The following is a 16446-nucleotide window of genomic DNA, read 5'->3' on the forward strand; positions in this document are numbered from 1 at the left end:
CCCCGGTAATTGATTTCCTTATACTCATACTGTCTATGTGAACCGATATCTCAATAATAATTTTAGTTGAATATTTTGGATGAAATTACCCAAGTTCGATTACAAAATTGTTTATCAAATAGATTTGAATCACGGCTTTCATTAGTCTAGTCCCCATCCCCCGCGACTCTGTTTTTACACTTCGCAATTGACAACAGAATGGGTAGACGGGTGCCACATAACACACAAGAAATAATTTCCAATACTCGACAGCATATTTCAGTAAATACACAATCTGCCAAAGGTATACATGGAGATGACCAGAGAGGATCAGACTCCATGGTTAACGACAATGCTTCTTGTACGATGCATGAAAGAACTTCACAAAGCATTAAATACGGGGAAAAAACAACTGTTAACTAACTGAACACGAGTTTTGTAAACTGTAATTGAAAATCAGAAATCATTTTCAACAGAGTCAGCAGTATTTCTATCCTGATGGATTCCAATTCATTAAACCCAATCCGGATTCTGAGCGATGGTTTGTGTGTATACAACCCGATAGACGTATACTCCACACACTGCGAGTCCGATGCCACGTATTATCCCTTTGATACGCAGGAGTGCGAAATACAAATAGCAGCCTGGGCGTATACAGTTGACGAGATTAGTCTGGAGTGGATCGACGGGGGTCTGGATATGTCGTTTTTCAACGAGAATGGTGGATGGGTATATAAAAGTATGTACATATACACGAGTATCTTTTAATAGATTATTTTCCCTTAAACTGAAATATTTGCTTTAATTTTATTTCATTTTGTTTTGATGGTAACACATTCGATAGGTGTTAAGTTAAATGATGGCTGTGTGATGACGAAGCAGGACATGTTATGAATTTGTTGCTTTCGGTTGGGGATGCGAAATGAAAATAAAGATTTTAATCAAAATAAATTCTACACAATAGTATGTATTAATTTAAGCCATATACCTTATATATAATTCTTGACAAAAGATTGAATTGTTGAGCATTATCCATGTAAAGTCTGATGATTATGAGATCAGTCACTGGTGTCTGCTTTTTCATGTGCTACATGCATCAATGACGTAAGCTTTGGTCTATTTCTGTTTCCTCACATTGCAACCTTGATTGTAAGTATTGGTATATTGAGCTACTTGATCGTATTGAATGTTTTACAAACATTAATGATTGATAAAAAAAAGTTCAATACAAATATACAGGTATTGAAATGTAGCTTCTGACATGTTTAGATATTAATAGAATTTGTGTACCACAAAAGTTTTGAATCGATTTTTAAAAAAAAAAATGATGAGCAGGAAAAGGAAGCACGAAATACATATATAGAGCACGTCCCCGTGCAATGCTATCTTGGCAAGTTTAGAAGTGCCAATACCGTTCCTGTTTTGATGATTTGATTGTTTTACGAGACTTGAGACGTCACTATCTGTAGATGGAGTAACTGGTAGAGTCTATAACATAACCTAGTCAGAGTTCTCGGGAAAACAAATTATCCGTTTGACTGGGTCGGGTCTAGAATGAGGGGATTATGCTTTACCCTGACTGGGTTAGGGTCTAAAACGATTGGATTACGCTTTACACTGACTGGGTTAGGGTCTAAAATGAGTGGGTTACATTTTACCCTGACTGGGTTAGGGTCTATAATGACTGGATTACGTTTTACCCTGACTGGGTTAGGGTCTAAAACGACTGGAGTATGTATGCTTTACTCTGACTGGGTTAGGGTCTAAAATGAGTGTACATGTATCAAGGTGACATTACGTAGACTCCTATACATGTACGTCTCGTTAATATATAGGTCTAAATGTGTTTTCAAAGCGATGAAGAACTAGAGATTGTCTCTATATCTATTATATGAAAAATTATAATACAGGGATAAACAATAAAAATAGGTACGCATATAAAATTCTAATATTCAGTCACACGCAGTCTATCTAGAAGAAACTTTGAGGCAATAAATATAATATATTGTTGCTACTCACAGACTATTAATGTTTTAAATATATAATAAAAATATCTTCCTGTAAAACAACTTTTTGTTAACAGGAAGACAATTTTTCTATTTATCAAAATCGTTATACTGTTTAGGTAGCAGGGGACAGTTTCGCACTATAGGCCCGGTCAACTTTTTCAAAAAATGGAAATACCCCATATTTGAAGTGATATTACATGTGTAAAAATGTATACAATAATTTTAGGATGCATTTCAAATGTAGCTGAGTGCTTAATAAAAATGTTTGATATACAACATGTAGGTGTCACCATGATTCCTAGCATTTAGATGGGTGCAAATACGAAACTAAGACACGTGGTCAGTTGCTGAAGAAATTCTGGTAAAAACATGCAGGGTCTAGCAAAAGGTCTGTAGCTGTGAGGGAAGGTGGATGGCCCCATATGAGAGGTAGATTTTTGAGAAGGGCAGATAGGGTTCTTGATTATGCACAGTGTCTAAATCCCCATGTTTGGTACTGTGATGGTGTGGGAGTTGTGCGGATTAGCCCAAATGAGGGAAAATCAAAGCAAAAAAGGGGAACCTGCTCAGAGCATGTTTTGTGCACTAGCACAAGTATTTATAGATTACATGTAATTTAGGGTCATAATTTATTAACTACACTAATATGAAATACAAGTATTGACATAAAAGGGAAATATTATTTTTCATTAGTCTGTCATAATCTGACTTTGGTGTATACCCCCTATCCACATGTTTCAAAACCAAAGAAACTGTCCCCTGCCACCTTACTGTTGTGTAGAAATCTCTTAGATCGGAATTTATATTCCCCGAGAATTCTGACTGGGTTATGTTATAGACTCTACCGAAGTAACTATGGTTAGCGCTCAGAACTGTAGCAGCGAGGGTTCTTTAACATACTAACGCCTGTCGCGAAACAGTATCTCCGTTGTTAGGTCATATCCGAAAGATCCGTGATTCTCACATTTAAATGTCGAACGTTTGGTGAAGGAGTAATCACTACCAATGTTTATAACGTAGGGTTGAAGTGACCAAGGCACGAGCAATACTCGAAATCACGACCACCCTGTCACGAAGCGAACGTTCTACCTCTGAATTACCGCGATCGAGCATTACTGTTCCTACTTTTTAGTCCCCTACCGACGAAGTCGAAGGGGACTTTAGGTTAGCGCTCCGTCCGTCTGTCTGTCCGTCAGTCCTGCAAATCAGTTTTCCGGACTTTTTTTTGACATGTTTGTAGATATTCATTTGATATTTGGTACATTGCTTTGCCATAACAAGTTACAGATCAAGTTCGAATTTCGTCTTGGTCCGTTGATTTTTCACTAAGTTATGGCCCTTGAACTTAGAGAAATAGCATGAATTATTAGTTTTCCGGACTTTTTTGATGTGCTTGCAGATATTAATTTGATATCTGGTACATTGCTTTGCCATAACAAGTTACAGATCAAGTTCGAGTTTCGTCTCGGTCCGTTGATTTTTCATTAAGTTAAGGCCCTTGGACTTAAAAAAATAACATGAATTATCAGTTTTCTGGACTTTTTTTTAGTGTGCCTGCAGATATTCATTTGATATTCAGTACATCATGATGATTGCTTTGCCATTACAAGTTACAGATCGATTTTGAAGTTCTCCTTATCTAGTCTTTGTACCTGAATAGTAGTTGATTTCCAACCATTCCTATCTTGGTGTCCCAATCTTCCCTTTTACCATAACCTTGGTTTCATAAAGAGCTTTGAATATTGATGCAGTCCAATAATTTTTACTCCGGTAGGGGACTATGTATTGCTATGCAATACTCCCAGAATGCTTGCTGAAATAGTAGCCATAGAAGATACACTGTGTATGATATAATGATAATCGGACTATTATAGTGGAAGGAGGGGGTACACGGATATTTTTTGTCCAATTATTATGTCTCCGAACACAAATCTCCGAACACAAAGTGTCGGAGACATATTGTTTTTGCTCCGTTTCTTATTATTCTTATTATTATGTCTCAGAACACAAAGTGTCGGAGACATATTGTTTTTGCTCCGTTTCTTATTATTCTTATTATGTCTCCGAACACAAAGTGTCGGAGACATATTGTTTTTGCTCCGTTTCTTATTATTATGTCTCCGAACACAAAGTGTCGGAGACATATTGTTTTTGCTCCGTTTCTTATTATTCTTATTATGTCTCCGAACACAAAGTGTCGGAGACATATTGTTTTTGCTCCGTTTCTTATTATTATGTCTCCGAACACAAAGTGTCGGAGACATATGGTTTTTGCTCCGTTTCTTATTATTATACCCCCCTTTGAAAAAGAGGGGGCATATTGTTTTGCACCTGTCGGTCGGTCGGTATGTCGGTCGGTCTGTAGACCATGTGTTGTCCGCTCAATATCTTGAGAACCATTCACTTGATGATAATGATATTTCATATGTGGGTTAGTTATGAGTAGAAGAGGATCCCTATTGTTTTTCAGGTCAAAAGGTCAAGGGTCAATCTACTCTGGACATAGGAATATAATGTCCGCTCAATATCTTGAGAACCCTTTGTTTGAAAGTCATCAAACTTGGCACACTGGTACATCCTAAGGAGTAGATGACCCCTATTGATTTTGAGGTCATATGGTCAAGGGTCAAACTGGGCATAGGAATATACTGACCATCCAATGTCTTGAGAATCCTTTGCTTGACAGACATCAAACTTGGTACGCCAGTACATCTTCAGAAGAAGATGACCCCCATTGATTTTGAGGTCACATGGTCAAAGGTCAAGGGTCAAACTGGACATGGGAATATACTGTCCGTTAAATATCTCGAGAACCCTTTGCTTGACAGACATCAAACTTGATACACTGGTACGTCTTCAAGAGAAAATGACCCCAATTGATTTTGAGGTCACATGGTCAAAGGTCAAGGGTCAAACTTGACATGGGAATATAATGTCTGCTCAGTATCTTGAGAACCCTTTTCTTGACAGACATCAAACTTAGTACACTGATACGACTTCAGGAGAAGATGACCACTATTGATTTTGAGGTCACATGGTCAAAGGTCAAGGGTCACACTAGACAGGAATATACTGTCCGTTCAATATTTTGAGAACCCTTCGCTTGACAGACATCAAACTTGGTACACTGGTACATCTTCAGGAGAAAATTACCCCTATTGATTTTCAGATCACATGGTCAAGGGTCAAACTGGACATTGGAATATACTGTCTGCTCCATATCTTGAGAACCCTTTACTTGACAGACATTAAACTTGGTACACTGGTACATCTTCAGGAGAAGATGACACCTATTGATTTTGAGGTCGCGTGGTCAAAGGTCAAGGGTTAAACTGTACATGGGAATATACTGTCCGCTCAATATCTTGAGAACCCTTTGCTTGACAGACATCAAACTTGGTACACTGGTACATCTTCAGGAGTTGATGACCCCTATTGATTTTTAGGTCACATGGTCAATCCACTCTTGACATAGGAAGATATTGTCTGCTCAATATTTTGAATTGATGATACTACTCTCAATTAAATGATGTGTGTGTGTATAACCCTTTTCAATTTTGCACCATGGGGGGCATATGTGTTTTACAAACATCTCTTGTTCTTATTATTTTCTTCTTATTTTTCCTCTTCTTTTATGAGCGTGCTTCGACTGATCCACTTCAAACTTTGTGAGCTGATAGAGGGTCATTAGGAGGGGTGCAATCAACACAGTTATAGCTCGTTAATTCTACTCTTTCCACCAGTCCGGTGATGTTATAATCAGTCAGCAATCTGGAATGAACAGTGTAATGTATCACAGAACTAGCGGCTGATGATTTGAAGACAGTGCTTTTATTTTTAGATTACGAAATCACAACATCCGTGAGTTATCGTGGTTCCACGTCATTCCCTGTCGCTATTCTTAAAATGTACTTCAAACGGAGACCACTGTTTCAGGTAACTTTTTCTTTCTTATTTGGGAAAAATAGAGTGTTTGTAATAATATTGCAACGTATTCATTTGACTATCAACTGCGACAATTTAATAATGCACCAACACAGTACATCATGATGCCGTACTTATATCTGTACAGGTATTAAAACACCACTACATTATTGTTTAGATAAACTTTGTTTTTATAATGATGTCTTGATTTATTACAATGAAAAATTGTATTTTGAATATTCGATAATGTGTGTGCTCTTATTTTAACGTATTTAAAATTTTGTGTAACCGAAGCTAGTGGACTTTTACAGAAAACGAATGACTTGCATATTGTATGAAAGTACAATATCTTTAAATATATGTAATATAGAATTGTTGGTATACACATGTATATAGAGTAGCGGACAGTATATAGAGAACTTCTACTGTCTCGCTAGTGAGCTAGTTTTTCTAGTGATGTAGGGCAGTATATAGGGAACTTCTACTGTCTCGCTAGTGAGTTAGCTTTTCTAGTGATGTAGGACAGTATATAGAGAACTTCTACATGCCTCGCTAGTGAGCTAGTTTTTCTAGTGATGTAGGATTGTATATAGGGAACTTCTACTGTCTCGCTAGTGAGCTAGCTTTTCTGATGATGTAGGACAGTATATAGAGAACTTCTACTGTCTCGCTAGTGAGCTAGCTTTTCTGATGATGTAGGACAGTATATAGAGAACTTCTACTGTCTCGCTAGTGAGCTAGCTTTTCTGGTGATGTGTACGTAGTAAAGGCTCTCTCTTGAGCACACAAGTTAAGCAAAGACGAGCGTGTTCAAACCGATGCACGTTAGAAAATGGTGCATCGTAGTGAATCTGGAGTGTCATAGGAGGCCTACTTCAGGTAGAATCTCTTCGAAACTTTGTGTCCATATACGGACGTAGTTTCGTCCGAGGACGACGGTGTTTGTCGTGAAGGGCTGATGCCGTTGCTGAAGAGGTGCCAAACAATTAGAGAGGACCCATGCTAAGCTGGTGGAGGGAGGGGGTGCAGCAGACAGTATATAGGGAACTTCTACTGCCTCGCTTGTCAGCTAGCTTTTCTAGTTTTGTGGTAGAGTCTCTCTCTAAGCAACGGCGAGCGTGTTCAGATCGCTTCACGTTACAATATTATTACGGTAGGCATGATACGTTTCAAGCCATCTGAATTTTTGTCATTTATCTGACATTTATTAAAAAATAATAACCAAGTTAAGGTTATTAAATCCTTTCATTTTTGCAGGCACACCTAGGTGTAAAATTTTAACTTTCACAGATACGTTGAATCAAGTTTACACATTACAAAGTCAATGCGTCATGATAAATTGAATGTAAGTTTATTATGCAGGAGCTTTGCGTTTTATTATAAAACTGTATAAAGTTGTTATACAGCAACTTTATTCAATCAAAACACACAGGTACAACACAAAGCATGCTAAACATACCGACGATTCGGAATTATATGTACATCTAGTAATCTACATTAATGCAGATCTCTGGAAAAATACTGTGACATACCAGAGAGCTACAGAGCCATCCCTTATAAAAACTTCCAATTTACGGCGCAGAAAAATCTGCGCACGATTGAGGCCTTATGTTACTGTATTCTTGCATCGTCACCTCAAAATATAAAACAAAAAATTCCTCATATAGTTTCCACTTTACTTCCGTCCAAAATTTCATTAAAGCCCCATGTGAACCGAAAACTTGCAACTTCAAATATTTTCGTTTGTGGACGTAGCCAAGTACATGTAAAGCATGCAGCAGTCTATCCGAACCCCGTTGATGTTTATGTTTATTTATTGTATCCAATATCAAGTACGTATTTGGTCTTCATTTATAATAAACACGAATACTGGACGTAAATATAGTACATTATGAAAGCTTAGTCTTGTCCCGCCTCCGATTAATCCGTTTTCAATCCTGACATGAAAACAGAACTTGGCGGGGATAGATACCAGACTAATGGACGCCGTGAATCTAATTCAATATTCACACCTATCTATTATATAAAACAATTCTTTTTATTGAAATAATTCCTTTTTAACTGAACTGGAATTATTTCATTTAAATTATTTAACGGCATAGCATTAAAGAAGATGCTAATTTTAAAAATGGTTTACACATAAACACTATATACCCAGCTAGCACAAAAAACGTTCTTAAATTGTTATAAAAACGATCTTTTAAAGAGACTGAAAAAAAAATTCTGAAATGTTTTGAAAACGTAAAAATTATGGTCACGGAAATGTTATAATAGCGTTTTCAAAGAACATTGACTGCAATCTTATAATAGTGTTTTCAAAGACGTTTTGTAACGTTTTTCATGTTATGATTTTTGAATATTTTATAGAACATTTTTCAAGAATTCTTTTTTTTTGTACTGTAATTATAAAATATTTTTATCCTATATTGTAATAATAATAACTAATTAAATAATATAATCGGTTGTTGTCCGTCGTCGTCCGTTAACAATTGAACATTTTGAATTTCTTCTTTTTAACTACCAGTCCAATTCTTTTCAAATTTGATATGAAGTATTTTTGGGACAAGGGGGACATAAATAGTAAATTTCAGGTCTCCAGCTCTCCTGGCGCCTTTGCGGTGGGATAAAAACTGCCCAAAATTGACAAATTTTCAAAAATCTTCTTCTCAAGAACTGAACATGTGTAAGAAAAAGTACATGCATGGTGATGGAGATCAGGAAGGCCTCTGCCAAAATTGTAAATTTCATGATCCCCGGGGTAGGGTTCTGACCCCAGGGCGGGGCCAAACTTGGAATATAGTGTTTATGTGTAAAACGCTTAAATTCTTTAGTGCTGTTGATACTATATTGAATCTAAATAGATATTTAGAAAGAGCAGGTAGTGCTTTACCCAAATTTCAAATTTGATGATCCCAAGGGTAGGGATTTTGGTATCAAGGTGGGGCCAAAATGATCAGTTATTAAATGTGTGAAAAATAGACATTTTTAACTTCTTCTTGATAACTATCATTCCAACTCTTTTCATATTTGGTATGAAGCACCTTTGGAACAAGGGGGACAAAAATTGTAAATTTCAGAATCCCTGCACCCCTGGGGCATTAGGGACGGGGCAAAAACTGCCCCAAATTGATAAATTTTCAAAAATCGTCTTCTCAAGAACTGGACATGTGTAAGAAAATCTAAATGTATGGTGATGGAGTGCAGGGAGGCCTCTACCAAAATTGTAAATTTCATGATCCCTGGGGTAGGGGTTCTGACCCCAGGGCAGGGCCAAACTTGATATATAGTGTTTATGTATAAAACACTTAAATAACATTTTCTTTAGTGCTGTTGATACTATATTGAAACTAAATAGATATTTAGAAAGAGCAGGTAGTCCTTTACCCACATTTTAAATTTGATGATCCCAGGGGTAGGTAGGGGTTTTGGTATCAGGGTGGGACCAAAATGGTCAGTTATGAAATGTGTGAACAATAGACATTTTTAACTTTTTCTTGATAACTATCATTCAAATTCTTTTCACATTTGGTATGAAGCATCTTTGGAACAAGGGGGACATAAATCGTAAATTTAAGGATTCCTGCACCCTTGTGGCCTTAGGGGCGGGGCAAAATACTAATTTTTAAAAAATCTTCTTCTCAAGAACCGCACACGTGTAACAAAAAAACCAACAAAAAAAAACCTATATGCATCTCCATCGTCAGCTTCCCATATTTATGTAGCAATATTCCATTATCACCTGCATATGGTGTTTATATCTCAACTGATTCGATATGCAAGAGCTTGTTCTGCGTATAGTCAGTTTTTAAATCGAGGTAAGCTATTGACAAACAAATTGATGGTACAGGGGTTTCAACAGTCTCGTTTAAAGTCAGCATTTCGCAAATTCTATGGTCGATATAACGATCTAGTTCGTCAATACAACCTATCATTGGACGTGTTTCATACCGATTGTTAAGCCGTTCTTGGCACACTGATTTTGACTGCGGATAACTCCGTTTACCTGATCAGGATATAGGGCTCACGGAGGGTGTGACCGGTCAACAGGCGATGCTTATTCCTCCTAGGCACCTGATCCCACCTCTGGTGTGTCCAGGGGTCCGTGTTTGCCCAACTATCTATTTTGCATTGTTTATAGGAGTTATGCGACTGATCACTGTTCGTTATCTTCACCTTGCATGTATGTGTAAGTTTGCTGATACTGTATAAAACCTAAATGCATACTTAGGAATAGCAGAAAAGGATATACAAAAAAAATTGGTGAATTTCATAACCCAGGGTTATGACTTTAGGATTAGTCATATCTTTTGATGTTTTAATGTTAATACGCCTATTATTTAAAGCCTTTCATCAGTATATGCACTTTTGAGGGCAGTAAAGTTTTAAGAACATATCTTGTTTATAGTGTTGATGAACATTAGAATTTAGCTTAGATATTCAGAACAGGAATTTTTTTCTAGATTTCATAGCCCATGGAAGTAGTGATGCTTTTTCACTAGTATTCAGGTGACCGATAAGGCCTGTGGGCCTCTTGTTCATATTCATATGATTTATTTAATGCATCACAAATCATTGTAAACCAAATTAAGTGGAAGTATTCCATGTCGGAAATCCTTTTTAAATCAACATCCCTTGGCGTCTTGAATAGTATCCTTGAAGAAACTGTCAAATCTGGATGTCCATCGTCTATCAGTATTCATAAGAGGCTATCAGCTGAATTTGCTCTAAGCGATTCTCTTAATTGTTCGGAGTCATGATTACTGTCATCATCAGAATCAGTGGTGGATGTTTCAGACTCTCACGTTTCCTGGAAATACTTCCGATGTTGTGGCATGGAGTCCATGATGGGCTGTCAAAGTCACAGGCACTTGTATCGGTTGGGGGCCTAATTATTATATATATGAATAAAGGTATAGAACTTTTTTCATAGGGTACCTTACTTTACCGTCAAAAATAAATTTTAAAAAATACATAGAAACTTTGTTGTCTTATCAATTTGTATATAACTTTTTCACATAACTGTCAAATTTCATACCGAAATTCCGTATTCTTCTATATAGTTAAAATGTATATTTTTTTCCAGATTATATATTAATTTTTTCCGGATTTTTATTTTAATTTAATTGATAAAACTTCATATATAACGTTTCTTGTAAAAGTATCACAGATTCTAAAACAATGAATACATGTTTTTAAAATATTCACTAACGTGAATTTATTTAAGTCACACCATGCATTTAGTTCATGTGTACATTATAAATCAGTTGCTAAGCTACAACTGTATAATGTTTGGACAACTTGAACATTTCTGTACATTGCATCTTGAACATTATCGGTTAATCACTTAATTCATGTATACTGATATGTCACGAAAGAGTTTTTGTATACTATGCTCGTCAGCTCTTCTCGCAAAAGTCTTAATATTAGGCGTTATCCTGATTTATCACTTCCTCAACGTTATGATAATGGATAAGTAAACAGTTTTAGCGCAACCATGAATAAGAGCTCTGATTTACCACTAAAAGGCGCTAAAATATGAATCCCTTAAAAATGAGTACACATTCAGTAATTCATCGTAATAGAATGAACGTGTCAATAAAATAAACATTGAAAACTCTGATCCACTATAATAGTAAAATCTTTGATTTATATTATAGGGAAAAAAAACTTATATCAATGTAGTTAAACTTTGATTTACTATACGGTAAAAACTTTTGATTCTTTTATTTACTATGGTAAACAATATTTAAGCAGTATTTTTATGCCTCTCTTTTGGAAAAGAATGGGTTGGTTGGTTTGCACCTGCCGGTCGGTAGAGTCAACCTTCACTTAAAACTTAAGTGTACTGATAATCTCTAAAGAGTAAATAACCTTTATTGATTCAAAGTCAGGGATCAAAGTACTCCGGACCTAAGACATTATTATTAATATCATCTGCTCAATATCTAATTATCATAGACCATCTGAGTTTTGTCTTCAAACATTTTTTAAACAAAACAATGCATGTCTATTGTCAAAACTGACAACGGGTGCTTAATGGATATCATAGTTTAAAAACAGGTGTTTATTGTTTTGAATGAAAAACCCATCATTGGACCCCGATAACATTGTACTCATCGTTGCGATAACTATACGCATGTGCGTTAAAAAGATTTGACATGTGTTCATTTAATATTTATGATTGTATCAGACAGGATGGACTCATAGGTGACCGTTTCCATGATTTCAGTCAAACATTGTACCTCAGTTCCCGGTTTCGGAAAATGCAACGTCTTTACGTCGAGTACCGGTAATTCGGATAATCGATATTCCATGAAAATTATCGCTGGGATACTAACCTGTCCCTACACTTTTTCTCCTTCCATTGGATTCAAATTGAAATTCCTGAAAAAAAATTTCGCTGTTCTTGAGAAGCTAATGTATTAATTATAGGTTCCTGTTCATTGACAGCTTCACTATGTGATGTTTGTTATTTTATCAGTTCCTACTCTTGATTTGGATTACAGCGTATATTTTTGTTTTCAAATGAAATGCACGTTTCTTCTGTGTGTCCTTTGTTATTCGTTTTGTAAAGATTGATGTGACCTAAATCTTTGTTACTGACGAGCTCAGTATTATTGCGACAAGTCCAATATTAGCATTAATAATTGGACTCCTCACATTAATACTCGAGTCATCACAATAATATTGTACTAGAACCTGTCCCGTCTTAGAAATATAGGACTCTGAAAACAAAAGAATTATGTCATAAATGTGTTTTAATTTTGATGCCACAAGGCCAACCAACAGTCAAGACGGAAATAAGAAAATATTGTTTGCGCAATACTCGAAAACCCTTTGCATCAAAGACATCAAACTTAGTACACAAGTTGGTATTCGTACATGTAAAAGAGTATCATAACCCTATTGATTTTGCGATCACAAGGGGCGAGGAGTTAAGCTACAAATGGAGGTCGGATGCAAGAAAATATTGCCAAATCATCATCTTTCCAACCCTGTGATTAACATATTAAATTTGGTACACAAATCCAAGAATCGAACTGCTTCGCATACAAGAAAATAATGTCCGATGTGTATTTTTAAAACTCTTTGTTGGATAGACCTCAAACTTGGTACACTGGTACCCCTTAAAACGTATATGATCAAAATTGATTTTGAGGTCACAAAATCATGAGTAACACTACCTTGGTCATACATGTAGGAAGAATTGTCTGCTCAATATCTAGAGAATTCGTTATGATTGCTTCGCAAACATCAAACTTAATGCCCTGGCACTCCGTAAGGAATAGATGTTCCCTATCGATTTTAGGGTCTGGGTAAAACTATTTCAAATATAAGGAAATATTATCTACTCAATATTTTGACAGTTCTTTGCTTGATAGACGTACATGTAAAACCTAGTACACTGATACCTCCTCAGGAGTAGATGACCTCTATTGTTTTTTATATCGACGGTCAGAGGTCAAAACTACTCCAAATATTGTCCGCTCAATATCCTTTGAACCCTGTGATTGATAGACGTTATACTGGGTGCACTAGTATCACCAATTTTTCCACAGTCATTAAAGACATTCTAAATTTTTATGTTGACCCTTTTTAATGTCACAAATGGTATGGGGTAAATATGTTTTCAAAAGTATTTCTTATGTATAGTACACTTCCGTGGAAGCAGATGACAAAAATCGTATATTCTAAAGTATCAGTTTTGTTTATTTATAATTGAAACATTAAATTGGTTTTAGGTAATTAACACTGTTACACCATGTGCGATGCTGGCTTTCCTGATTACCATGGCGTTCAAGTTGCCACCAGACAGTGGAGAGAGGATGGGGTTTTCTCTGACAGTGCTACTAGCCTACGCAGTCTACCTAACCATTGTTTCTGCAAATTTACCGACCACCTCCCTCACCACCTCAGTATTGTGTAGGTTTTCTTCAAGGATCTACTAGTATCTAAAATGAAGATGTAGATGTATGTAATTGGATTTTTTTTACAATATCTGAACCACTGAACATTTTAACTGTTCCTATTGTAGACTACAGTATTTTAGTCTAGGTTTTAAATATCGACAGGGAATGCTTACTCCTAGGCGCCTGACCCCACCTGGTATATCCAGGGGTCCGTGTTTGCCCAACTCTCTATTTTGTATTCCTTATAGGAGTTATGAGATTGATCACTGTTCGTTATCTTCACCTTTCATGTTAGAATTTACAAATATTATATTGGTATTTCAGCTATCTACTTGCTATTGACATTAACGGCAGGAACACTGTCCATAGGAGCATCAATTATGGTTCTTCGTTGTCACTGTAAAAAAGAAGACGAACCAGTGCCATCATGGATCCAGAAAAAGTACAACGGATTCTTAGGAAAATTTGCTGGAGTGACCAAATCGGCATCTTATGCAAAAGTTCACAACATTGCATGTGTAGAGGTAGCAGAGTTAGATACCAAAAAGAAAATCAAAACAGACGTCGGAAATAAACAGGAGATCATGTCAAATACCGCTACATCAGTCAATACGGAAAAAACTATTCCTGACTGGCCGAAAGTAACCGTTTTCCTTGATGAGTTCTTTTTCAGGGCATTCTTTCTGTTCACAGTCATAGAACAAGTTCTCTTTCTGGTAGTTTTTCTCTTTGGGTATATCAACCATTAGATTTTACTTGTTGTTAATCAAGTATGTAGTGTGCTCACCTGGAAATTTCCACATTGGAAAATATTAAAATCAAATGTACATAATCATACTGTTCATGTTTGCCTTAACCCTTTTATAGTATTACCAAAAACTACAGTATGTCTACATATTTAAGCAGATACATGCACTAGTACAAAAACTACAGTATGTCTACATATTTAAGCAGATACATGTACTAGTATTTGTGTTACATGTGTATTACTCTAAAGTATCGAGTATGGATGTTGTTTGATTTATGATAGTTAGGTAAACATTATCAGAAATAGCAAAGTTATGTAACGTTTTGTTTAACAGCCCTCATCAGGTTTTAGTTAGTTTAGCAAAAGAGATTTTTTTCATCCAAAATACTTAACGCTATGTGTGCTGTATCCATTGGATAATACCATATTTATTGTGGGTTTTTTTTTATCAAGTAATTACATATAATTAAGCTATACACGTTTTGCAAACAATAAAAATATACTCCACCGGATTAAAAAGTAATCAAGCTTATTTCCTATTTATTTAATCTCCGAGTTGGATAATAAATGCACCATGTAATCCTGTAGGGATTCGGGTTCAAATAGGTACTCAGTAACCCCTTGCTTGTCGTAAGATGCGATTAAATGGGGCGGTCCTTCGGATGAGACCGCAAAAACCGAGGTCCCGTGTCACAGCAGGTGTGGCACCAAAAAATTCCTCCTTGCTCAATCGCCATAAGCACCGAGCATTGGCCTAAATTTTGCAGCCCTTCACCTGCAATGTTGACGTCTCCATATGAGTATAATATTCTCGAAAGGGACGTTAAACAATATACAATCAATACGCTCCATTTAGAACAAATATGATCACGTGACGTCGCAAGCTAAATTTCAATAAGGCGGCGCAAAAGCGTAGGCGGTCTGAAAGATGTGGGCGGAACACATTCAGAGATCAAAGACATAACAAGATGTCCACAGGCCTTATCGGCCAACTAATATAAAGACTGATTTCTAAACGTGGCCAACAACCAAACTCACCTGGTCAGGTTTACTTGCTAGGCGCTATTGGCATCAAGTACCATTAAAGGACGGGCCCAAAATCAACAAAAAACGTTTAAGGTTAAACAAACTAAAGCTAAAGTTCATGGCCAAGGAAGTTCAGGGTTTTTATATAGATCATGATCATAATATCAAGTTCTCAGAGATGCTGTTATTCTGCCATTATGGTACTCATTGAACCAGTTTGCGAAACCAAGTATTTCTCAATAATCTACAGGCAGGGTTACAATCTTTCCTCTCTCAAGACAAAAACTACACCTATTCCCCTCAGTGACCCTTTAATTTCCATGGTTTGGCCTAGTCAGCCAATTTCTACTTTTACTAGTACTCCTGGGTTAAGTTAAGTAATTCACATACATGCGTAGGTTTGCTTACTAATTAAGTTCAAGTATTCTGGGCACAAGTAATGTATATCAAATTTATTGTGGGGGACATTGTCCCAATGTCTGTGGCGGTCTGGGGAGTGCGTTGGGGTATTTGATCACTAATTCTGAGCCAAAACCGGCTCTCCTCCCACCTGCTACTAAAGCAGGGGCAGGTAGTTAAGTTATACCCTCCAGATGACCACTTAAGTAGGTCAAGGGTCAATCAATATTCATGAAAATAGTAATTTCTTGAATAAGTTGGTAAAGTTTATTTCATTTGGCTCTCAGCTAGTTCATAGCTGGGGCCACATCCACCTCCTACCAAGGGAGGGGATGCTACAGGCTAGTGCATGTTACGACAACTGTAGGAGGGTCTACAGCTTGATCCACGCTTGCTAATTAAACGAGGTAGCATGAAGGAGACAGGTGAGATGCGCAGAGATCTCTACCCC

At 36.6% G+C, this 16446-nt stretch overlaps 1 protein-coding gene across 1 annotated transcript; it reads left to right on the forward strand.

Annotated features, from left to right (window-relative positions):
• Window positions 1-471: 471 nt before the first annotated feature.
• LOC130051449 (neuronal acetylcholine receptor subunit beta-3-like) lies at window positions 472-14571 on the forward strand. The gene is made up of 4 exons (XM_056153388.1): window positions 472-718; window positions 5830-5924; window positions 13655-13835; window positions 14147-14571. The coding sequence occupies exons 1-4, from the start codon at window positions 478-480 to the stop codon at window positions 14569-14571; spliced, it is 942 nt and encodes a 313-aa protein (XP_056009363.1). The 5' UTR covers window positions 472-477.
• The last annotated feature ends 1875 nt before the right edge of the window (window positions 14572-16446 follow it).

This window comes from Ostrea edulis, chromosome 2, assembly GCF_947568905.1.
Source record: "Ostrea edulis chromosome 2, xbOstEdul1.1, whole genome shotgun sequence".
NCBI lineage: Eukaryota > Metazoa > Mollusca > Bivalvia > Ostreida > Ostreidae > Ostrea > Ostrea edulis.